We start from the raw sequence: 26,925 nt of genomic DNA on the forward strand, positions 1-26,925 counted from the left end.
ATAAAATTATGATCTTATATGCTGAAAGGAAAATATGGTACATTACTTTGTCCTACTATGGAAAACAAATGTACTTTGTAGCAAATTAATTTGGTAATATTACAATTTGTCACTAAATTTGGAGATAAATAAGTTGAAAGTAACCATTTAAATTTTTGCCTACGAAGGCAGAAACTTCGAACTGTTATTAAAATACAAATAAAATTTTTTTAAATAAAATTAGTCTTTTAAACACCCTACATCATTAGGCATTATGACACAGTTACGGGCTTTATACCAACAACACTAATAAAGAAAAGGTGAAATGCCAAAGTGCATGTAATAAAATTTCCTGCAGAATATACAATATGTTTGAATTTTCAATTAACTCTAAGTACAATTTCTTAACTTTCCAAAAGATTACAACTAGTCTCTATAAAATACATGTTGGTAGGTTTAGCATTCAGTTTATATTGAATTTTCAACACAAACTTTAAGCTAAGTACAATGCTATTAATAATTTACTGTAAAGAAAATTTTGTGTAAAAAAAAACAACATATTTTTAGAAAATTACAGTGTTTTTATGGCAAGTTTTCACTTTTCAGAAAAAGATTTCAAATAATTTTAAAGGTATTTTGACATCTGCAAAAAATTAGTAAACACTAGTATGACAAAAAAATATTATTTATAAAATATATTGCAGAGTATGTGCTATTTCCAACAGCTCCTTAAACCACATAAAACCTAAGTAAAGAATGAAGTGCTTCGAAGCCCTCTTAGAGGTGATAGTTATCACCTTAAGTGCATGCATATAACATTTATGGAGCATCATTTAATATTTCAGTGAAACTATTTCCAAATTGGTGACTTTAAAAGATAAACTTCCATTAATATAGAAAAAAAATTTATGTTGCTTATTTTTTGCATTATAAAGTGTCAAGTTAAAAATATTAATATTTTTGGGATGAAAAAGCTGAGCTCCAAATCCACGTGAATACTGACATTTTAATTAATGTGTAATCATGAAAAATATTTTTTAATATATATTTTAACAGACCAACCAAAATGTTGAAATTAGTTTAAAAATCAAACTGCATTGATGTACTTCACAACTTCATTTTCATTGTTTGAGTACGTAAGGTTAAGTGCAATTCACACAATGTTGTCATGGCTGCCTCACTTCACAAGGTATACCACACATGGAAACCAACTGACCAACTATGCAGCCTAGCCATCTGGTGCAAAATAGTGCTGCAGTCTGTTCAAAACACAATGTTTGAACTGAAAACTAAAGTATTTGCAATCTGTTTTCACAAACAGAAAAAAAAAAAAGGCTTGAATGAAACTTCATTAGCATTACATGCCTACTTACAGGTTTTTAACCCCATCCAACAAACATTAATTAACACGCCCACAATAAAATGTTTTCACACAGTATTATTTTTAAATCTTTCAATCCAATACAGTGAAACCCTGTTATAATGTATTCCCATTTATATCATATTTTTTTAAATCCTGATATTTTCCCCATAAGGACAATGTGTTTATACCACCAATGTGTCTCATGAATTACAGGTTTTCTGTTTCTAAAATTTATTTTCTAAAATTCAATAAATGCAAGAATAATTTAAAACCTAACTATTCCAATACTTATCACAACTGTGAAGTTTAACACGTTAAATAGTTTACTTTACACTTTATGTAGGTTTTTTTTTACAATCATTGTTATATCATCAATTTAGATTGCTCACATAGGACTGTATGAAAAATAAATAAATGGAGAGCACCAGAAAAACAGTGCTGCATGTTAGCTGGCTAACACTGGGTGTTTGATACACTGAAGATATAGTATACGTTTGCGGTTAAGTGTCTGTTGACACCTTCGTCATGGAAAACCAAATAAAGAAATAATTTCATTCTTTGCCATTCTTGCGTGGTTTAAGATGCTACAATATTATAGTTAAGTTTGCCAACCATTCCTCTGTGCCACGAAAAAGCAAAGCATTTTCTATTGATGTTGAACTTATTTCAACCATAAACATATGTTATATAGGTGAATGAACTAGACATAGACATTTCTAATCTAAAAGCCATCACTGCAAATTGTGAGACAATTTTACAGAAATGTAGTAGTGTGTCTGTAAAGACAAAGAAAATAGAAGCTGGACGCATGACAAAGCTGAAGAAAAATTGTTTGTTGGCTTGGTTAAGCAAATTCTAGCATCTAGTGTACCCGTTAGTGTTTTTAACATTAAATTTATTTACATAGTGATGAGTCCATCGGTAAAAGTTCAAACAATGATAAGTGTACTAATTTGATATTTCCTGCTTATAATAATTTTTTTCCTTCTGCCCCTTTGAAAAACATTATAACAGGGTTCTATTGCAACTACAAAATTACCTAAAGAGTATTCACAGAACATTATTAAAACACTTTTCGACCTAAAGAATCACCGCTCTGAAGTGCCAAGGTTACGCGCAAACCAAAGTACTGCATGCCTGTTCACTGCCTTGCACGCGGAGGCACTCGAGCAACTGATAACGTGCACTGGTTTCTATCCTGACATTGATCCAGGAAGACCAACGCCCTAAAGTGCGTGAACCTGGTAATTCACAGCTTGAAGTGGCTCGCTAAAGAGCTATCAGGGGATTGTCTCCGTGGTGCAGACCTGAGCTCGAACTACACACACACTACCCTGCAACTAAGTTTACGTGCCGGCGACGTCCACACGACACCGCGACGAGCTCGCGGCCGCCCTCGCGATACTCACTAAGTCCTGACAGGAGGAGGCGTGCCGACACGGGCTAGACGCACAGGACACATGCAACTCGCACAAGGGCCCTGCTGCGTGCGGCGGGCACAAGCATGCGCCGCCCGCGCACGTCCCGCCGTTCTTACACGGACACCGGTCAGCCGGCGCGGCATGCTCGCACCGCGAACCTTCGTTCCGCAACACAAGCAACACAGAGCAAGCCAGTTGCAGCAAGCGTGCGAGCACAGCCAAGAAAACACACACAAACAAGTTTTCATACTTACAATCTACTGCTACATTAATCACTCCACGATAAAATTAATATATTTTGAGTTACGATATTAACAATAAATAACTGTACACAATATTAGAAGCAGTCAAACCATGTTGCATTCATTATCAGAAAGAACTCTCTAACATAGTACTTATTTTTTACTCCTATGCACAAAATTAACCAAACCACTGAAAACTGTAAATCAGAACAAGAAAATATACCATTAGAATACTTACACTAGATGCATATTAATCCAAACATAAATCCAGGAAGACAACTCCCTAAAGTGCACAATGGAGCCAGGTGTGAACCTGATAATTTACCGCTTGAAGTGTCTCACTACAACATGACCGGTATGTTTTTAACAACAAGGAAAAAAAAAGCAATTGAGAAGACAAACTAAAAACTAATTTCAATAATTGTCCCTGCCTCATGGTATTTCGCACCAAAACGTTAACAGGGGTGTGCTTCGGTAAGTCAAATCGAAGGTTTTTATTTTAGTCTTCAGGAAACTCAAAAAACTTCAAAGAGTCCAAAAAAATTTTCTTAGATCAAAATACGTTGAAAGTAGGATTTAACGCCATTGTTTGTAGCCGCAAGTAACATCCACTTATGCACTGAGCTTATGCAACAAACTGTTAGAATACATTAACAGAACACACATTACTGAAACGAAACTGTCCGTTATCTTTGCAACACACGTGGTTCTACAGTGTTAACACTGCTGTGATCAAGGCATCAGGCGGCGAGGTATAATAATCACGTGATATTTGCAGAGCCGTAGTGTTTTGATGTACTGAGCTCTCTGCATCAATGTCGCAGGCATCACAACTAGGTATTAAGGTAATTCTGAATAAAAACTAGGGCCAGACTTTTTTTATTTATATTTTGTCTAAACATAAGGTATTTTGTGTTATGATGCATTAAAAAATTTATCAGATTAGTGAAAAACACATTTTTTAACTCAGTTTTCTTCGTATGAACAAAATTGTACTTCTAAGATACAATAGAAAAATCATTCCATACAACTCAACAAGTTATATTGTTTTCATAAACTTATATGTTATTTAAACATTCAGCTCATAACACAGTTGCCTTCAAATAATATAGCTTACAAATAACACATAATGCAAAATATTTAACGCAATCCACAAAAAGCATTAACACTAAAATCAAAAATTATTGACTAATGTAAACACAAGGCTAAACTATGTATGCTAAATTCTAAACATGCAAAGAGAAATCCAATGTTATTGCACTTTCTCATGTAAAAATGTTATTTCACATTACACGTAGTATATTTCTAAACTAAATAAACCATGCTTTAACACAAATGCTCTAAAAAATATGCTGTTTTATTGCAATCTATATTAAATTAACTTTTTATGAGCATTACCACAGCACACAATCAGTAACATATGCATATAGTAATATAAGTCAATATTCAAGTAAATCTGACAGTTTTGTATCAGGCTAGAAGATGACCTGCAATTTTATGCAAACAAGGCGACAGCGTTAGTCCAAACTGAACGTCATAAAAGTTGACGGCTTTGAAAAAAAAACCTGAAAAGCAAGAGTGCATTTAGATGATGGCTTTAAGGGCTGTAATCTGGATTTTTCACATGAGGAACTCAACTAACTGCTAAACAAACATTGATAACGATGTACACTGTTACAAAAAACTTCACATATTTTTACATGCAAACACATGGAATTAATGAGACATTAGTTTGCTATAAGCCTATTATTTCCAATCACGTAAATTATCTCCCCAAAATTAAAATTGCATAAGTAATAACTATTTGTAGAATCATTATTCACTTTTTTGAAGCTATGGGTTTCTGAGATGGCAATGGTCATCCATTAAAATACTAGAGAGTATTTATTAAGGCACAAAACTTTATAAGTGATGTTTTAATAGATCAACACAGAAAATATGTTTGAAAAAAACAAAGACTTCTTTATTTCTGTCAGTACTTAAATGCTGCTCATTAAAAAACTGACTTTAATGAGTTCACAGCTTATATTTAAATGGCAAATAGCAAATTTATTTTTTAATGATGTACATTTCAAAGAGCAAATCAATGTATGCAAATGTGAAGCAGCCCAATACAAAATAATTTCCTTCCAAGCTTCGTAGACAACAATGCATAAAACATGCTGTCTGTCCAAACAAAAAAAATTATTTTTCATTCGCTAGAACAGCGAAAAGCCAAGACAATATAAAGATGCAAAATAAAGCAGTACATAACAGTTTAAGTCACAACAAAACTAAACATACGTAATCAAAAATTTACAATTGTTAAAAAATCAAACTAATTATAACATACCTGGAAGTGGAAACTTAACATTATAACAATTTGCATACAAACATCATGAAACTGGAGTTCAGTATGACAATGTTTTCCTAGGCGACCATTAAACTGAAAAAAGCTGCACTTCCCACGGTCTGGCATTTATTCTGAATGTTGAGGGAGCCCCATTTATCCTATATAGCTGCTATACAACCATCTGTGAATACTTACATTTACTTTTAACTTAATAGGCTATATTTGTACCTCTATTATTATATTTTTTTACTTAAATGTCTGTACTTTTTGTATATTAAACATTTAACTTATTTTTTGACATGTTCCATACCATTGTGTAAAAACATTTAGATAGTTTTTGTTAGTTTTAGAAAGATATAAAATTTGTGTTGTTAAAGTGTGCAGAGGAAGAAAAGTGTGAAAGATGTGGAATGAGGATTGTGCAGTTAAGTACATAGAGGAAGACTATGAACTATAATTAGGGACAAGATTTTAGTGTTTTATTTGTAGGCCAAATTCATTTTTAAAATGGGAGATTTCGGTGTTATTGTTTTTTATTTTTATATAGTCCTTATTCATTAAAATAGCGTTTTATTCAACAAACATGAGAATAGATATTTTCAATACCCATTTAAACAATGTTAGTCACATTTTGAGTGACAGATTATACAATTTTACAATAAAATAATTTGTAATACCTAAGCATGTCTGGGACAGAAACACTCAGATAAATGAAAATAAATAGGGCAATTTTATGTCTTTGAAAAATGTGCCAATTTCATTATGTAACAACTGTTACTAATCAGAGATGCAAGCTCAAACAAAATAAAATTAGTTTTCGGCAGTTAATTTAGTTAGTAATTTTCCATACCAACTACTTGCATTTCGGTGTTACATGGTGTATTGGCATGGTATTTCACAGACTGATCTTGTCCCTAGGAGAGCGCCCGACACCTGGGGGACACTTCCCTCACCTGTGAAGCCAGGCGGGCAGCTACAGCTGGACTGCTCACCCACACTGGCACACGAGCCGCCGTTGCGGCAGGTCGTGTTCGTGCACAAGTCTGGGTCAGCAGTGCAACTGGGCGGGACGCCTGGCCAACAAGAGCGAGCACAATCAGCTCTGCGAGACGGGCACTCTCCGCCCTCGCCGTGTTCGGGCACTCACTACTCGATTACGAAATCTGTACATCCGGGGATGGCACCAGCTGTCGCAGCAACATCTGCCGCCCTTGGCCGGTCGCTACCGTCCACTCATCCCTTAGGAGGGTAGAGCAGAGTAGGAGCGGGGGGCGGGAGGGGGCGGGGGGAGAGAAGTGGACGTGGTGCGACTTTGTGTTCCACAAAATTTTCCCAGCTGCACAGATCTTGTGATCGAGTCACAGGTACAACAGAGGGGAAAAATAAACTGATGCATACAGCAACCCAAAAAGGTAATTGCTCCCACAACCAACTGCTACAAAATAAATCTTTCTGGATCAAAAACACGTTTTACCTAAAATAATAAAAAGGTTAATGAAAAAAAAAATATACTTACATCCAAAAAATTATGTCGCTGAATTGACTTAATAATTTACTGTATCTACTGATATTCTGGCGGAAGTGGAAACACAGGGAGGGAGAAGAACGACAGCTTCCTTCTCATTGGAAAAAAAATAAAAACTATCAAAGAGAAGGTGCTTTTACTATTGTTATTGAAATCATAAGAGAAAGAGAAACAGGGTATCAAGAGAAAACCAAAAAGTAGGAAAAGTTATATAAGGACTTAACCCTTTAATATTTTTACTGATGATACATCTCTCATGTTCACATTCATTCCTCTGGAATACTGTTTGCTGATGACTATATTATCTGTAGAACAATTACATCTCTTAATGATTGTCCTTTACTTCAATCTGACATTAATGTGATTTATAACTGGTGTAATTTTTGTATCTCTCAATAAGAAAAAAAAAAAAAATCATTGCTTTCACAGGAACTATTTCCCCATTACTTTAGAGCATATTATAGATAACTAGCTGCCCGACCCGGCTTCGCACGGCTATACTAATGGAAAAAGAATTATGCCACATCTCCCATTTACAGTAATGGTAAATAATAAAAAATTCCGTGAAAATTTATTACAATGCTGTATAATGTACCGATGGTTTCCCGACTCGTGCACGCAACATAAAACTGATGTACCCGTACTTCGCTACGGCAGTCTACAGGCAGATCACTCTTGCGCCGCTCATAATACATGCCCCTCGTTGTGGGTACGCCACTGCCGCGCGATGCCTGTTGCCATGGAGACGCAGAAGGCATGAACAATGCAAAATACTGTTCTCATGCAGACAAAGTACCCACTGTTGCCTGGTTTTAACCACCTGCGTAACATAAGGAACATTACTGTGAAGTTTCAAGTCTGTAAAATATATATACTTGAAAAAAAAAGGGCAATTTTTGATATTTAAAGTACTTGCAAAATTTCAACGGTGATGAGGACTGCACTAACAATGAAATAGCCGTTGCCATAGAGACGAATGAAGCATCAACAAAGCAACAGCCGTTGCCATGGTGATTTCCTACCAAAAACTGGAAATAAAAAAAAAAATTTAGGGGTGGACTACCCCTAACATTTAGGGGGATGAAAAATAGATGTTGGCCGATTCTCATAGATACCGGATAAGCACAAAAAATTTCATCAAAATCGGTCAAGCCGTTTCGGAGGAGTATGGCAACGAAAACTGTGACACGAGAATTTTATATATTAGATACTGTAATTCCTATATCACCTTCCATGGAAGATCTGGGTATAATTTTTGAATTTAAATTATATTTTTATCTGCATGTAGATCGCTTAATTAATAGTTCAAGAAGAACTATAGTTTAATCAAATTCTATCACCTTTTATTCTACTAATCCCGATTCCATTCTTTTTCTGTATTTTTCTTTACTTAGGTCCAAATTAGAATATTGTTCAATAATTTGGAATTCTATAAATTCCTTTGATTATGTAAAAATTGAATGCATTCAACATAAAATAGTGAAATTTATAATTTTAAAATATCCTTCCCATCATAAATTAGTTCTCTAGCTGATCAAAGAGCATTAATTAATTCTCTCTTCATTAAAAATTGTTATAACTCTAAAATTTATTGTAAATATATACTAGATTCCACTTTCCCAGTCGCCTAAGGTCTACCATTTGTACTCTTTACACACAAAATGATATTATCTATAGACTAATTGCTAATTTTAACACACTAGATAATTATTTTTAACTATCTAGTTAAGATCACACATCACATATAATTACTTCTAAATTTCTAACATAACATTCCAGTGGTATGTTTGTGTTGTTTTATTATTGAGTCTAATTATGTTCTGTTAAAGGTTTTTAGATGTCATAGTCTATTGTCTGTTTTTTTCTTTGTGATTTGTATTTCTTATAGTATGTGTGTATTATTGTTTGTTTGATTTTTTTTCCTTATATCTTTTGTTTATTTTTTCATGCATATCATTGCAGCTTTTTATTGAGTGTTGGTCTGCATGTGATAATCTGTAAATAAATAAATAAATAAACTTGCTGATAAAATCCATTGGCAACCTTAGAAGGATATAAGTTATGCGATATGCGCAGATCACATTCGAAACTTATGGCCATGGAAACAGAATTATATTTAGTTTTTAAAATTGGGGTTTGAAAAGTTGTAAATTAAGTAATGGGAAGGGGGCCTGACAAAATGAATTGCCCCTGGATTCTCAAGTTTCTGTCAACGGGCCTGTTGAAGAGTGGCAGGAGAAGTGTTGATAGCTCAGTTTCCCTGCAATGCAGCAGCTCACTATCAGAGGAGTCTAGTCAGACCCCCGGCACTCTCAAAACAATCCGTACAAGTCCACAACATTACAAAAACATTAATTATCTTGTGCTTCTTGATGTGCATTGTGGATTCTTTTTACTCGGGAGTTGGGGGGGGGGGGGGGGGGGGTTTATGAATAATTGAGGAGGTTGCTGCAATAAGGGCCTATGAGACCATGGGCCCTTTTTGGGGAGAAGACAAAAATAAATTCTACGTATCTTAATCTCTATGGTCGCCAAATATTACCAAATATTATCCAGAAATTTTAATTTGTTGTGTTGGTATGAAAAATTTAATGTGATGATGTTATGAGCCCGTTTTGAAGAGAACCATTTTAATTGTTGAAAGTTTCCAGATAAATAGATTACCTACTATTTTTATGTGCTTGTGTATTAATTGTGAAAGACTAGGAAAAAAATTATTTAGTAAGTTACAGAACATTATTCAATAACTTATGTACGTATGTGGTTACTGGAGTAACTGTGCTCAGACTTCATGTGTGCCACCAAGAAAACTTTGCACCTTAATATCTCAAAACTGTTTTGGAGCATGGGCCCTTATTGCAGCAACCTCCTCAATTCTACTTGATTCACTCGTATCACTCTTGAAGGAAAAAGTGAAACCTATGTATGGCTATCATGACCTAAAATCTGTGTGCACTGTTTTTAAATGTATGTAGAGTACATATTGTTTTTACAGTAAGTGCTAATTATGAGAAGCATAAAGGCATGATTGTTGGTGGTTTCTTTTACAACACATTGTGGAAACATTACATTGTGTTGTACCGCATTTACATCCTTTAACTGCCGGAAAAGCAAATCAAGTTGTTTGGTCTTTACTGATGAGTGTAAAATTACAACAGAACCTATTACAACTTGAGATTTATTAATGTTCGGGCAGAAAATCTTGATTTAGTCAAAAATTTTAAAATTCTCTTAACTAAAGTTGTTTAAAATAACAATATGAAGAACTGCATATAAAATGATTTGGAATTAAAATATGAATTATGTGGAGGATGAAATTAGTTTAATTGCACTACATTTAATTACCAGAAATAATAAGACAGCCAGACTTATAGAACAAAAAAATATATAAAATATTTTATAATGGCAATTAAGCATGAAATGATATATTTTTACACATATTTAAGTGGAGATTTAGGGTTAAAGTGGTGACCAAAAAGGGGTTTGTTATCTGTAATTTGAACAACAGTACGGCATGCAGTTGGGGAAAAAAAGCACACACAAAAAACGTGGCTACCAGCAAAAGCCTACATTTCTACCATTTTAGGTCTGGTGCATCCCCTTTGGAAAATTTAAAAATACGCTCTTGACTGCAACGACCCTACAATAACCCTAGGCTCATAACATGTTAAGAAATAACACAAAATACTGAATAACAAATGTCTAGCAAGAATAAGCTGCCACAAAGCAAGAAAGCAACATACTGTAAGCCCCTAAAGCCATAATCATTAGGGTGAAAAATCTATAACACAACACACAAGAAAAAAGAAAAAAAGCATTGACACCACATTAGCAAACAAAAAAAGTAATTTGTGACAGATGGAGCAAGAGAAAAAACAAATAAAACAGAGGGGAGATAAGAAAACTAGAATTCATACATCTTAAATTTTATTCTGAAAAAATATTAAGTAATGTATTTATTATGTTTCTTCTTTGGTAGGCTCAAAACCAGCCGTGTGTACACTTAAACCTCGTTCATTCGGACTAAAAGGGAACAAAGGCAATCTGGAAAATTGAAAATCTGGATAATCCAGGTAATATGGGTGATAAGCAAAATAATTTTTTTAAATAAGTAGACTTACCATTTACTATGACAAAAAATGTTTTGTTACATAATTTCATCGAATACATATCCAATCTTGTTAACAGGTCATAAAAAATATAAAAAATATCTTTTCAAATCATTTCTCAAAAAAGAATTCATCAACTTTCTTCTCTTACAAACGTGTATGGCATTTGAATTAAGCACGATCAGGTAGATTATCATGTGTTTACCCTTCCTTGTTTTAATAGATTTTAGAATACAATCATTTTAATGTGAATATTAATTAAAATGTCTCAAATCTGATCCAGATTATCCAGAGATCCAGATTGAGGGTTGGATAAATGAGGTTTTAATGTATGAGTGTATGTCTCCCGGGCTCTCCCTCCCATCCTGCCCACGCCCTTTCACTATCTTCCCTATCCCTCTTTTCCTTCTTCTGCCCTATTCCTTTCCTGCACTCTCCATATCTTCCAACTCACTTCTTTCCCTTTCTCCCACTTACTCTTCTATTGACTAGAGGAATTTAAACACTATAGCAATACGTAGTTGCTTGCTCCTCAACACAACACAGTTTCTTCATCTCCTATCAAGCACACCTATACTCAAGGCAGAATTTTCCGACCGTATAAGGCTGTCTGCCGTAACGACGGATCAACGACTTGATAACAGCAACATTTTGCAAAAGTTTAAAAAACCTGAATGGTAATCTTCGAACCTCCACAGACTGTTTCAACCGGCTGCCTACTCGCACATCGTTTAATTATAATGTTTTTATACGGCAAATAACTTACTGGTGTCTCTCAAGGAGTGAAATATTAACAGAAATCCTGTATCGGTACACCACACGTGAGTGTGTGATGTCTGGTAAATCAAGAAAAAAAATCTTCTTCATCCATAATGATTACAAATATGTAATAAAAAAAATTTTAAGGGTGAAACTAATTAATTGTATTTAAGTATTCATCATTCAAAAGCATTAAGCACATTAGTGACATATTTTCATTGATGCTTTTGCATTTATTCAGTTAAAATTAAAAAAATTAACTATGTAACACGGTAAGAGAAAATAAAATTTATAATTTCTCTGCGATACATACTTGACTGATCGAGGGAGGATGCTCAGCGCGCGTTACCTGTGAAGCCGGGCTTGCAGACGCAGTTGTGGGCGTTGGTCCCGTCCACGCACACCGAGTTGGCGGGGCATGCCACGCCCGCACAGTCGTCCGTGTTCTGCTCGCAGTTGCGGCCGGAGAAGCCGGGCGGGCAGCGGCACTCGTAGCTGCCGACCAGGTCCGTGCACTGCGCCCCGTTGCGGCACGGGCCCGAGCTGCACTCGTTGATGTTCTGCAACAGCACGGCGTCAAGAGTGAAGTTGTAGCAAATATATTTAACTATAATTCTAGCACAAAATGACGAATGTAGACCCATTAGTTGACTCATAATTTGCAAGAAATAAAAAAAGGAGAAAATTGGATTTCGGGATGATTTGATCTAAATACCGTCCATGACTGGAAAAATTAGCGGTTTTTAACCAAACACTAAATTTGTGTTTTATATGTAAGATTGTCACTATAGTTACAGTTTGGAGACCTTAACTAATCTAGGATTGATTTCACAATCGGATAAACTTGAAATACCTGTACCAACATTTTTAAGGTTTGATATATTGGTAGGGACACCTGTATTTCACGAATACATTTCGTGTCTAGGTACATCGCAAAACACTGTAGTTTTTTTCTTGTAGTTTTCTTATGGTTATCCAGTTCCGTATGGTTTCCCCAATCACCCCAGGCAGATGCTGGGACGGCCTACAGTAGAACTAAGCGAACTACACTTGCCTTCTCTCTAAATTCCCCGCAAATAAAAATTACATCATGACAACCACACGTCAGGTATGATCAGTCTCATGCTTAGATTTCAATAGAAATTACGAAACCCACATTTACACTATCAACAAAATAAACCGCAACTTAAAAAATATTTGCGACCAACCACATGCAGAGTGTAGTGTTACAAACTATCAGTAACACTTAAATATTGTTGTGAGACAAGGAAAAAAAGGTCAAAATATTTTTAATACGAAAACAACATAAGTGAATACAATTAAAACTATGGATCTCATAATATGAGATCCATAGGTTTAATTGTAGTCACAGCTGCTGCTTTCTTTTATTATATGGCAAAATCATTTAAAGAAATTGAAAGAAAGAAGCTTTCTTTTTCAATAAGTTCAAACAGTTTTGCATTTTTTTTTTTTTTTGTAAGTACAAAACATTTTGACAAGATTTCCTGGTTATTAGTCAAAATAGTAAGGTCCAAAATTCTTATAGGCTAAACCATGAACAAGCTCATTTATTTTAAACTTCAATTAGAGGCATTAATTTTCATCCCACACAAATTATTACATAAAATTAATTAAAGTATTTTTTTTCTTCCCCAAAGAAATAAGCTAGCCAACCATTTACCCGTATTTTTCCCAGAAATGCTGGAATAATATTCAGCTGTCTGACTAAAATCATTATAAAAAAAACTGCACTTATTTGTGAGGTATACTATAATAATTTTACTGCTTTTCACCCTATACCCCTCCCCCACACTTGTCAGATATCAAGCTAGATGAGACACCAACTCTAAACTTTAATTCACTAAAGAATGTATTAATCAAAATAACCTGATTCTCCGAGGATGGATGGATTTAAGTTTTCCAGAAAGCAGGGAATGTGATTTAAAATTTTAAAAACAAGATTAATTTATCTGTTTTTAAAATTAATGTGTTTCTCTGATGGGAGGAAAATTAAGTATGCACGCTGCCAGGAAGAAGACTTGTACAGTGTAAGAAGTGACAGTGTCATTCACCAATTCACAGTTCTGCCCTCCGAATCCAGATGTACACTTGCAAGTGTAGCTGCCGTACAGGTCGAAACACACTCCTTGGTTGAGACATGGGTTGTTCTCGCACTCATTAATGTTGACCTCACAGTTGGTTCCTTTGTACCTGCAAGTAGACAGATAATGGTAAGTAAAACAAATTATCTATTATTCAGAATCACTAAAAATTACAATAAATATGCAAGGTTATTTTCCTGAATTAGATAGCAAAATAAAATTTAAAAAAAAAAATACAACTATTCTTAACTTAATTTTTTCTTCTTGTGGTTAATAATCATATTGTTTCAAGTTAGTTTTTTTTTGTTATTCTTATTTCCTACATTATAAAATTTGTAAAGAAATTATTTACTAATTGTTAAATGTTGCATGTTGTGTGTATCGTTTTGTTTTGTTGTCTTGTATTTTGTATTGTTTTTTTCTGTCTGCATGTATCTGTGTTGTTTGTATTGTGCCTACCACCCAAGGCCATAAGCTGTAGGTAGGCATGCAACAAATATTAAATAAATAAATAAATTAATTAATTAATTAATTACCAGTTTTACCTTCACTTTGTGGACAAAGCACAAGCACGTTTGTACGACTATTGGTAGGGACAAGATTATCTGGTGAATTGCGATGAAACCCAAACAACACCAAAAAGCACACACGACACATCAAATTAACACCGAAATTCCAATTAATAAGCCACAGCAGCACTGAAATGCATTTAAAATCATTAAACTAATCAGAATTTAAATCAAATCTTAAATCTAATGACAACTATGTAATCTTTTAAATATTAAATTCAATGAAAGTAATTTTTTTAGCATAAGTTTGTACCACATCTTTTTGCAAAAAAATTAGAAAAATTAGACTTATTTTAGTATTGCAATTGTTATTACTCATTTTTACATTACGATGTTCATTTTTCAAAAACTAAAATTCTTAACCAATTTGTTTAATTGAATCTAAGTCATTATTTCCACTTATAACACCCAAAAATTTCAGATGTAATGCTATTTTTATGAATGCACCTAGTTACTGAAAACTATTTCTAGACAAATTGAAAATAAATAGTAAATAAGCCAATACACAAATCATTTATAATACAATACCTTTAAAAAAAAAATCATTAATATAAAAAGTGCAGGTTGGAAAGGGGTGGGGCAGTAGCACAGTAGTGCAGTAGTGCTGGTTTGTCAACTCTTGGCCCCAGCTCAAGTTCTGAGACAATTCCCACTACTCTGTTACAAACATCAAACAAAACGGCCTACTGCCGCAGGTAGATTCAGAAAACCTCTGGGAACGAAATCATTTTCTTGAAAATTAAAATTTGATGGTTCAAATCACCAGCAGGCACTGCAGAATCTCGGTATCTCTTACCCAGTACGTCCACACGAACACGTGTAACCATTCTCCCCATCAATGCAGGTACCACCATTTTCACAAGGATTAGAAGCACATTCATCTATATTCGTCTCACAGTTGGCACCAGTAAAACCTGTAACATTTCATGCAAACAATCATGTACATTTCTTTCAGTAAAAAAACTATGGTAAAAATTTAAAACATGTTTAAATCTGTATCTATTCTGTAGCCAAAGTATTTCTTGCCCAATGTACCACAGAATTTCAGAACAGTCCACAAGTGACTGCTTAAAACACAAATTAGATTGCAAATATTTTACTGAAAATATTAGTTTGAAAGTTCTGACTTTCAATACACGATTTCATCCTTTATTATGTACTATGAAAAAAAAAATATTTAATATAGATTAGAAAATAATTTTAACAGAATCAAAAGTATTTTTCTGATACTAGAAAAAGAAGCTAGTGTTTGTACAGTACAGGCTTATATTAATCTACCTTAGTCTCTAATCTGTTCCTATAATTCTAATACGTATTTTCTTCTTATATGATTTTATTATTTCATATCATTTTTTTGTATTCTATAGCCTATATGTAGTGTATTGAAAAGAATCAATGCATTTGTTTATACATTTTCCTAATTATTTACTTATCTATTAATATATGCTTTAGCTATTACTACATGTTGTAAGTCCTTTGTCCTTGTCTATATTGTTTTTTATCTTGTTTTTTTTTTCCTTTTCATTTCTGTGACAGTTTGTTATTTGTTGTTTGTTATTTTTGTATTTAAATGTATTTGTATAGTGACTACCACTTTGGCCCTCAACTGTTGGTAGACATCTCACAACTTTAAATAATTATAATAATCTAGTTCTTTGTTTAAACATCACATTAAAAATGTAGTTTTTAAAATAGGTACTCAAAGAAATCTAGTGCCTTTTCCAATACAGGGCAGAGGAATGGATTCATGTAACTGGTTTCAAGGCAATTTCAAGTGCACTGAGCTGCAGAAAAGTGGCTATGAAACAGTAGGTAATATGACAAGGATGTTGAACAATGTTCAGTTAACCATGACTGGACTACATAAGGGCAAAGTTTCATGGGTGTACAGCCATGCTCATGACACTTACCTGGGACACAAGAGCACTCGTAACTGCCGCTCAGCGCAGACGTTCGACAGGTCCCGTTGTGAAGACACGGGTTGTTCTCGCATGGACGAACATTCATTTCCAACTCACAGTGATTCCCTACGAACCATAAATTGCAGGGCAAAATCAAACACTGTTGTAAATTTTAAAAAAAAACTTAAAATCTTTTGAAAGCAATCAAATTGCATAAAAAAATATGCCCATCACCAATCCACTATCAAGGATCAAAAGCAGTATTTTAGGCCAAATATTAATATATGTATATAATTTTTTTTTACTTGCCACATTAAGCCACTTACTTACAGACTTCAACTCTTAAAAATCTAACTTAGGCTTATGTATACCACCTAATTTTTTTTTTCTAAAAAAATGATAATATAAAACACAACTTTACCTGTAAACGGACCATTGCATATGCATGTGTAATCACCCATCTCATTTTCTTCACAAAGGCCATTGTTAAGGCAGACATTCGCTCCATTCTGCTGACAAGGAGAGCCTAGAGAAGAAAGGCCAGTTAGTTGTGCAAGTTACCTAACACATGTTAAGATGAGACACCCCTTATTTTAAATGTTAGTTTATTCAGGTTTTAAACTTGGAAGCCTGAATTTAATGAAGCATTAATAAATGTAAAATCACAGAACAATACTTGTGGCATTTTACGGTTACTATTTGGCCCCATAATGGGTCATGCATGAATGGAATGATGCCACTCCATTATTCCTTAGTCTGCCTATGCAGCAGACTACACTAATCAAAATTCTCTACATAAAGTAAACTTATAAAAAACATTTTAAATATATATAATGTAGTTTTGAAGATATTATGAACATTTAATTCCACTAACAGGACTAATAACACTGATAATATGTTATCAAGACAATTGACAATAATAAAAAAAGTCCTAATCACAGACCAAAAGTATTTATAGTCGAGTTCTGCAGAAGCATAACAGCGACCAGTTGGCACAGTCAGTTGACACAAGGTACACTTAGAACGTGTTCTCAGTGTACAAAAACATCTGCTCGTGTCTTTAACTTCAAGATGAGCATTTTTGTGTCACTGTACAACAGGATGGATACCAGTTTCCTATTCAAATTTTACTGGCCTGGCTTACTTTATTATAACAAGTGAATACACATTACAAAATAACAATATTTTCAGAATGAACAGTACAGGTCCTAACCCCGTGCTGAAAGCTATCAAGACATCTGGAGCCTACAGTATTTATACCCGCACATCAGTAAAGAATTAAAAACTGATACATAAGAACAAAGTACTATCACGTACCTCAACTATAAAAAAACAGTTCAAGCAGAGCAAGCATTATGGTAACAAAAACAAGACCATGCAGGAACAAGACCAACACAAATGCAGACACTAACAGACTACGTACTACAGTTCCTCTAATCAGGGGTGACGTAGTGATAGTGAGCACGGTGTGATGCCTCACCCTTGTCAATCTCACAGTTGTTGCCGTGGTAACGAGCAGCGCACCTGCACTCGTACCTGTCCTGGCGTGAGATACACGTCCCGTGCCGCATGCAAGGCTCGTTGCGACAGTGATCTGTTAGGGTGCCTGTTGACAGCACAATGCACACAACACACTCGGCAGGCCTCACAGGAGCGCCGTGCAAACACTGTCGCCGGCCAACCAGCATGCCATGCCCTGCTGCCTTCCACCTCTCACCGCTATGACCGAACCAAAACTAGAGAGAGGAGGAGTTAAAAAAACCGAATCCGCTGCAACCTCTGGTATTAAATTATTTCCTCACATCTCCCTGTCACTGTAAACTACTTGCATCAGCACCACTTCCTGTTATAGCTTACACATCTTTAATGTTTCATATAAGGTTTATATACCTTACGAGGTTTTCTTGGGACGATACTATCGAGAGATTGCAGACTTTTTTTTTTTTTTTTACAATTGTTCTGTTACAACTTCGGCCTAATGCCACTTGCAGGTCACCGATATCTCGGTTAATTCATGACACAGAGGTCTTGGTTCATGGCTCACGTCCAGATCCGACTATGAAGCGCATCACTCGAAGGCACTTATTAACACCTCAACCACGCATTGCTGACAGAAGATGCATGCTTCAACTAATGCACAACCAAAAATGTTTATTGACACAGTTTAACAACTCAGCTTGGTTCATTTGCAAACATCAATGTGACGTCATTACAATTTCTCGTCTTGTCTAAAAAAGAAACCGTTTTAAAATTCCCAAAATTTATAGAAGATGTTGCGTGCCACGCCAATAAAGAAAATATTTGTCCTATTCTTGATTTAGGCTTCACTAATACTTGAGAAATCATTTCATGCAATGGTGATGCATATTCAGATAATGTAACATTTGTATGTGAGAAGGAATAGTCTGAAAACAATAAAAAATAAAATACATTCTTTATGAACTATGTTTTGATCGTAAGAATTTTCTTGAAGACATAAATTCTTTTTATTTTGTATGTGATTGGATGATATGCCAAGGAAACATGTTGAATTCATCATAGTCATAAAGCCTCTTTCACATTTTCTCTTTGAAAGTTAGTGGAATATGTAAATGCCATCAAAGGCATGAACACTTGAGTGGCTTTGTGTATCTAAGTCCACAAACCAAACACTATATCAGTGTGTGATTAGTTACCTTTTCTTGATCTGAAGTTTCCAGGCTTGTACTGCCAGCACAAATAAAAACACCAGTGTGCAAACCTTTACCAACACACCTGAAGACTCGTGCGATGACAACGATGCCGCAGCAAGTACGAAGCTGAGGGGAACGTGAAACATTCGTGAGAGTGCGCTTCTACGAGTGCACGCTAGCCTGACGGCTGCCAGAGATGGGACACACACCATGCCTTCAAGCTTGCTTCAGCACACTAGTCACTTCGGCATTACGCTGTGAGTGCAGTGAGCGGGAAGCAGTGATTGGCACAAACATGCACTTCTTGTTTTGCGTCTAGCTCAACTCCAGACAGTCCGTTTAAGCTTTCTTGTGAAATTTTTAACTACAATAAGTCTATACCTCTTAATATCATTCTTTTTGCTACTGACAACAAAGTCTCCCTTTTCCTTTTCTCTTTTCCCAGATTGTCATTGATTATTTTTTTATTGCAAGCAAAACCAATGCATTTCTAGATAAAACTTTAAGGCACTTAATATCATACGTTATCTATCACCACTCCAAAGTAGGTATGGAACGTATCATGAAACTGTTTGGTTTAAGTAATTTCACTTAAGGACAAAAAAATTCCTGAATTGTTAACTACTTAAGTATCAAATCAATTTTCCAGTCGGCATTAGGGACTATTCAAAAACAATACATAAAATAAATAATATGTGATATGCGTTTTCTATATAATCTAAAAATGTTAAGACTTTGCATTACCTAGTTGTGTACCATCTGAGGGGAAAAAAAATAATTCTAACAATAAAGCGTGGAAGTGGAGAACCTATCAAGAATTTATAAACCCCAGGCACAAAAAAATAATGATGCATTAATCAAGTGTACCTCTGTTCAAATGTGCCTCTTAAATGCAATGGTAATTTACTATAAATTTCAACTAATATTTATTTTCTTTCAGAAAAGTGGAACAATAATCTTTAGACTGAAATTTTTTTCCAAGTTTCCATCTGTAGATGCACTGCGAAAAAATAAATACTTCAGTAATTTTTAACGCTTGGAATACAATGGTTTAAGAAACCACCCAACCAAAATTGACATCACAAACAGTGCATAAACATTATAAACCTTATAAATTTTTTTTGCTTAAATGGAGGTCCAAAATCAATACATTCTTTGAATGATTCTTGTAATAAATAAAATAGATTTTAAAAAGGTTTTTTTAGACTTATACCATTTCTCGTTATATTGTAGTCTTAAATGAACATAAAAAATTGACAAATTAGATGAATAAGTGTAAACACACAGAAAACAAGCTAAAATCAGCTTGTTTTCTGTATGTTTGCTTATTCATCATTTTTATTGTTCTTTGAGGTTCATTAAGACATACAATATAACCAGCAAATGGCATATGTCCGGGAAAAAAAAATTCAATCCAAAATCAATGCGTGAATAAAATAATATTACTTCAACAATATTACTTCAATGATTCATAACTACAGAAGTAAAAAGTTTATAGAAGAAAAAGGCAAAGCTAATTCACTACCTTTGCCTTTTGGCAATACTCAGCAACTTAATGGAACAGTTAAATAAATGACATTCTTGCCAGAAACTACTAAAGGACACTACACTACACTACAAGTGTTTTCCCTTCGAGGACAGCTTCATGCATGAAGCTCCTCACTACCCTGTACTACTGAACTAGCTACTCAGGCGCTCCTATGAGGACTCCATGCAGACAAGTACAAAACAAAACACTGTGGTCACAAACTGAACACATTCACTTCCCCACAGATGCACTACCAACGAGACATGTCTAACAGCGTGGCAAGCAAAGGCTTCATGGTTACATGCTACAGATCTGGCTTTAAACGCTGCGGAACTCCACTCAACAAAACTTTGCCTATAGGAAACCAGGGTTTTTGTTGCAAGTGGCTGGAGTAAAAATTTTAAATTAGTTAGAAAAATCTCACGACAAAATGCCAGCTTGAGCTACGATCTGTAAATTTCTCTCATAGCTATGTTCTGAGAGGGAGAAAATGGTAAACCTTCAAACACCAAGAATTCTCTGTTAAGAACCTAGAGTATTTTTATGACATGGAAACAAAATAATTTACGGTAGAACCTACTTTCTGTAGTATTATTTGGTATTTATTTAAAAGGCTCTTTACCGCTGCCTCAGAGAGAGACAGTTTACATAACGGCGTTTATGAAATAATAAGGATGTGTCCTTTACCAATGCAGCCTCAACCAAAGAATCCTGTGCATAGGACCAAAGAAAATTAACCCCTTAGATTGTTGTTTTTATGAAAATCAGATATTGGGTGAATGGGTTTAGTAAACAGTAAAAAAATATATTTTTTTTTACTGTACGAAATTGAGACAATTTAAAGTACATCCCGTTAAATTATAGTGTGAAATTTCAGGGGGAAAAAATCGGTTTTAAAAAAATTGCAAAGGATGATATTTTTTTTCTAGCACACAAGAGATTTTGTACACAACGGTATCAAAATACAGAAGTATCAGACTTTAGTCATTATAAACAAGCTTATACCTTTAGCAGATCTTTAGTATGTAGTTAAAGCAATTATAAAGTACACTAGCACACATTTTTTTTTTTTTATAAATTGTTCCTAAATACTTGACAAACATTAAGCAAATGTAACACTACACACTAAAAACAAAGGACACAAACATTGCTAGAAACTGTTTTGAAAAATAAAAACCACAGCTCTGGAAATAATAACAAATGTAAACTAACAAACAGTACAGCAATGAGCAAGTGAAAAGAGCTGTTGCATCCTCCACCAGATGTTTCGACCGCATGAGGCTGCCAACCACTTACAACCAGAAGAGGGCAGCGGACACTGGCCCCACGCCACGTTGTGGTGCTTCACCTCCGACGAGTTGAACACGATGCTGGGGCCTTGCAGAATGCACCCAACAAACTTCTCCCCGACAATCAGCACGGAGCCGGGACCCGACAGGTCCGAGCTAAGGATTTCCGAGTTGTACGTGCTGTTTGCAACCACCTGAAAGAATATATCATTGATAGTTCATAAAATTCCACAAGCGAACCACATAAAAAAAAATTTACAGTAAAAGTTACTTTTCTGTGGTACAAATTACTTTTTATTTATCAAAATGACTTTTAAAATAACCAAAAAAAATATAACCAACATCCTCCCATCATAGAGAATAAATTCCCTTGTCTTACAACTTCTTGGAACTCTTCTTCTAAGTCTCTTGAAAAGTATAAAAAGGTGAGGTTTCTCTCAGTTAACACCAGCTAACAACAATCACAGCCAACTGGTGTTACTTCTTCCACAAGCAATTTGCTGCCTTCACACCCAGACTGTGCTTGGAGAGAGAAGATTAGTGTAACTGGTTTTAAATCCTTAACTAGCAACCAACAAACCATTTGGGCCCGCATACCAATAGCACATCATTTTGGTAATCTGTCTTTAAAAAAAAAACTGGTCCGAAAGCCAGTGTACATAGGTTACTAGCTGTAGATTCATGCATGCATGCATGGTTGACGGGTCATATCACATGCCTTTCACCATGCATGGCGTTCTTAGTTTGATCCTTGGCGAGTATAACCGCAAATGGGTTTTCTCGGGGTACTCAGGGTCATTCTGTCAATGATAGATTCTCATATCACCACCCCTCGTAGTCTCTCATGACCTCGATATGGAGGAGACGTTAAGGGGGCCACCTATTGGGCACACAAACCCTAAAATAATGTGGGTGGTTAAGGGCGAGAGTTGCAGGAGAATCGAGTGCCCTTTTGCCTCTACGCGTTGCGCACTGAACACTCGCATGCAGTCTTCGCATCAATAACGTACCACTTCAAAAGATTAAATATGGTAAAGTTTTATGGAAGAATAATAAATGTCACTGTACCCCTTACAATACTATGTGCCAAATTTTTCAAACCTAAAAAATATAGTGAAAACACCCATTTCAATCTTATTCACAGTTTACTAAATACATGTTAAAAACAAAACCATGAAATAAAACTCATGAGACAGCTTTAAGAAATAAAACTATTAAGCTGCTTGTAAATGGTGCATAGGTTGGTATCACACTATGAAGTTGAACCAGGGTGGTTGCCAGTTTATACTAGGCAATGGTGCCTATATAATAGTTTGAAAGGGGGGGCTCAGACCTGGGGGCATATAGTATTTTTAATAATTTGGAAGGCGCATGGCTGCTTGTAAGCAACCATAAAAAAAGTTCCAGTTCCGAACCTGTTAAAAACTGTTACTAAAATACTACACCACAGTACCCAGGCTCTATAAAAAAAAACCTTTTATTTTAACCACTTTACTGAAATCAGTGGATTGTACTGGGGAGAAGGGATGACTCATCAAGGCAATTGCTTATGGCGGCTTTTAGATGCGGACTTTCAGCCGCTTTGCAAACTTATGGTTCTTTCAAAGGCAAAAAAGTCTTTTGAGATATTACGAATTTTGAAATGTTTGAATTATGAGGAATAAATTGAGAAAATTTTCCCGCAAAATGGGAAATTCCTAAGAATTTAGAATCATTTCGCATCCAAGATGGCTGCCGTAACATCATCCAAATTGGAGGTTCCAAGGCAACAAGAGACATCGCCACCGCCACCACACCCAGAACCCTGTCCCCGGACCGGCTATTATACACTACTTACAATATATAATTTTTTTTTCCTTGTACCTGGGCATGAGCGTCATTGATACTAGGGGGATTTCTTTTAGATCAATTGTTGCAATAATGTTTCGCACGCTTTCACGGCCGTTGTCTGAAGTAGCTTGGCTTTTGATTCATTTTTTATATTAAAATTTTTTTTGTTGTTTAAATAATTTTGCTCCAATGCATATGTTTTATAAATAATACTTAGCAAATTTCACAAAGGTATTTCAAAATAACAAAGTATAATTTTTCATTGAAATATGTAAAATAAAATAAATTACAAGAATTTATTACTATAAAAGAAAATACGGTGGATATCACAAGCAATTATTTTATCTTCAGCATACCAGTTAAAAAAAAGTTATCCCCGGAATCAAGAAATATTTTTGGCTCGTTGTGAATGGGTTATTTACTAAAACTTTTTTTCTTGAGCTTGACGTTTCGGTCGACATCGCAGTCGCCACCAACCGGTAGGCAACTAACTGTTACAACCCAGAAGCCAAGCTAGTGCGAGCAGTGGCGTAGCCAGGATTTGTGTATGGGGGGGGTGTTAAGAAGCATCCCCCCCCCCACCCCCACCCCGTATTAAAGCGAGGGGTGTCCGGGGGTCCTCCCCCGGGAAAATTTGGATTTTAAGGTGTAAAATAGTGCTATTATAGCAGTTTTCGGTTCTTAAATTTAAATAATGTAATGGTAAAAGTTTTTATTAATTTTAATATGAAATTTGTTAGAGTGATGAATATGCTAAGGGAGGGGGTTTGAACCCACCAGGCTACAGCCCAGAAGCCGAGCTAGTGCTCGATGTGAGCGGTGCGTGTACCTGCTGGTGGCCGGCCACGGACAGCGTGAGGTCGCCCAGGCGGTACAGCAGGCTGGCGTAGTGCCAGCGGCCGTCCAGCAGCCGCGCGCCCAGCCGCGCCTCGTAGGCGCGCGCGCCCACCGCCGCGGAGAACACCAGCGCGTCGGCGCGCAGCTCCAGCGACACCCGGCCCCCGTCAGCGTGCTGCGCGAACAGCTGCCCGCCGGCACACGAGCGGAAGCTCAGCCCCGTGTGCGACTGCAGCGAGATGGCCGCCGGCAGCCGCACGTAGGACGAGCCGTTGAAGTAGGCCTCGGCGCGCTGGGCCCACGCCGCCGCGGGCAGCAGGAGCAGCAGGCCTGCGCCGAGCCGAGCAACCACTCACACGACCTCCTCGCAACCTAGGGGAAGCCTACGATTCACTCATCCTTCTGGACATACCCGAACATTCACGTTGGCAAGCCCTCTTTCAACAGACGAGAGAGCCAAACCCCCCGATCGTGCATCTTCGGTTTTTTTTTTTTTTGGTTCATTGTAAGTAAATATACAACTCATGATAACTAATGGTCAATTAGGTTAGGTTAGCTACATTATAAATACTTTAAAACATCGTGGACGGTTGATTTGGTTAGGATAGCTACATTAAAAATACTGTGAAATCATGTAAACGGTTCCCTAGCGCTGGATAGCTACATATTAAAAAGTTATTTGCAAAGCAACCATAAAATGATTTTACAGTATTTTTAATGTAGCTATACTTCCCTAATATAACCAATCATCCGCAATGTTTTAAAGTATTTATAATTACTTCTTGCTAATTTTAAGAATGAGACCTTATAAGTTAAACCCGCGCATTTGGAGAATAAATGCCCGCGAATTTTTTTCCCCCCAAATAAATACAGCTGTTGTGGTACGGAAAAAAAAAAGCGAACATGAACTTGGGGAACTTCGGGTTTGGCTCTCTCATCTGTGAAAAGAAGGCTTGCCAACGTGAGTATTCGGGTATGTCCAGAAGGATGAGTGAATCGTAGGCTTCCCGTCACCTACAGCAATACTCCAGTGTCTTGTCATCTAGCTGCTTCCCTCCGCAACAAAAACACACCTGCAGCTAGGGACCGGAAAAATTCGCGGGGTCAATGACTTGTAGGATGAACTCCATAGTTCAACTTACACTCGGTCAAATGTCACCCACTCATTTGCTGCTGTCTTGTGAGACGTCCCAACGTAGCAGCCTGTGATTAGATAAAGCCTTAGGTTGGGTGTTTCTCATTGGCCCAGAGACATCCAGGTGAGTCGTGAGCCAATAACAGAGGCTGCATTGAGGTATAACTATTTGTGTTTTAGCCTATCGCGAAATGAACTCGCGAATTTTTCCGGTCTCTACCTGCAGCACTCCCAAGCATGTAGTGTGATGGGTTTCTCCGTCAGGCGGTGATGCGCAGAGGCATCAGGCGGCGTAACCCCGCAAGTTTGCAGCGTAAAGTCGAGCCCGTGGGCATGACTCATTACGTAGAGACCGGAAAAATTCGCGGGGTCAATGACCTCCAGGATAGACTCCACTATCCTCTACACACTCGGGCAAATGCCAAACTGTTCATTGGCTGTTGACTTGTGAGTCGTCTCGACTGGGTAGCCTGCGATTCGACACTTCTATGAGAGAGGGTCTCTAATTGGCCCTTATTACTCCAGATTAACAGTGAACCAACTCAGAAGCAGCACTAAGGTATAATTATTTGAATAATTGTATCATTTCACGAAATGAATCCGCGAATTTTTCAGGTCTCTACGTCATTACTCATTAGGTCGTCAACGCGCGCACGGCAACGAGTTGCACGGGAGTATTCTATACATTCCGATAAGACTGCGCTCACTTTTCCGCGCCGTGCGCTATTGGATGTCGGCAATGCCGATGGGAATCGGCGAAACGGCAAGAAATCCGCATGGTCCGTGCGATGCGAATGCCCAGACACAGAGAACGGGACACCGATGCTCTCCGAATGCGATGTGCGTGCTGCCTCCAGTTAGTACACTTCAGGGATCACTGCCACCGCTGCCCCAACAATACTCAACCAGACGCTTTAGGAAGCACAACATTAGATACACTTTTTATCCCCCCAGCCCCAATTAGGTTGAAAGCTCTGCAATCAATTTTTGCAGAACATTACATAAAGCGAACCATTACAACATGGCTTCTTTAAGAGATTTCTATATTATCTCAATACTTTCTACTAGATACGCACGATATAAAATAAGGATACATAACTGTAATGGACTATGCTACATACATTCCGCCTATCCAATGTTCAGATCATTACTTAAAATCAAATTGTTGCACAATGCATGACAACTTTAAAGTACCGATGTTTCAATTTGCAATATCTGTGCATTATCGGCACACACTGAGCTAGTGGCAATGGTCATAAAAAGGCATGCTTGTTGGAGCTCTCATACCAATATTCCACCAACCGGCTCGTGCGACACACACGGGCGTGGCAC

The 26,925-nt window shown here is 36.3% G+C and overlaps 1 protein-coding gene across 4 annotated transcripts in view; it reads right to left on the reverse strand.

The window, feature by feature from the left end:
- LOC134532355 (protein crumbs) overlaps positions 1 to 26,925 on the reverse strand; it is a 146,311-nt gene that overhangs the window by 65,126 nt on the left and 54,260 nt on the right. The window contains exons 2-11 of one of the 4 annotated variants that reach the window (XM_063368787.1): positions 24,451 to 24,788; positions 21,799 to 21,985; positions 17,783 to 17,908; positions 16,724 to 16,828; positions 16,312 to 16,428; positions 15,198 to 15,315; positions 13,803 to 13,941; positions 12,080 to 12,290; positions 6,291 to 6,410; positions 2,752 to 2,921 (exon numbers count right to left, since the gene is read on the reverse strand). In XM_063368787.1, coding sequence (XP_063224857.1) covers positions 2,752 to 2,921; positions 6,291 to 6,410; positions 12,080 to 12,290; positions 13,803 to 13,941; positions 15,198 to 15,315; positions 16,312 to 16,428; positions 16,724 to 16,828; positions 17,783 to 17,908; positions 21,799 to 21,985; positions 24,451 to 24,788 — 1,631 coding nt within the window. The remainder of the gene's footprint in view (positions 1 to 2,751; positions 2,922 to 6,290; positions 6,411 to 12,079; positions 12,291 to 13,802; positions 13,942 to 15,197; positions 15,316 to 16,311; positions 16,429 to 16,723; positions 16,829 to 17,782; positions 17,909 to 21,798; positions 21,986 to 24,450; positions 24,789 to 26,925) is intronic. The other 3 variants (XM_063368803.1, XM_063368794.1, XM_063368811.1) reach the window with 3 other exon arrangements.

The sequence above is a fragment of the Bacillus rossius genome, chromosome 1 (assembly GCF_032445375.1).
Source record: "Bacillus rossius redtenbacheri isolate Brsri chromosome 1, Brsri_v3, whole genome shotgun sequence".
Lineage (NCBI taxonomy): Eukaryota > Metazoa > Arthropoda > Insecta > Phasmatodea > Bacillidae > Bacillus > Bacillus rossius.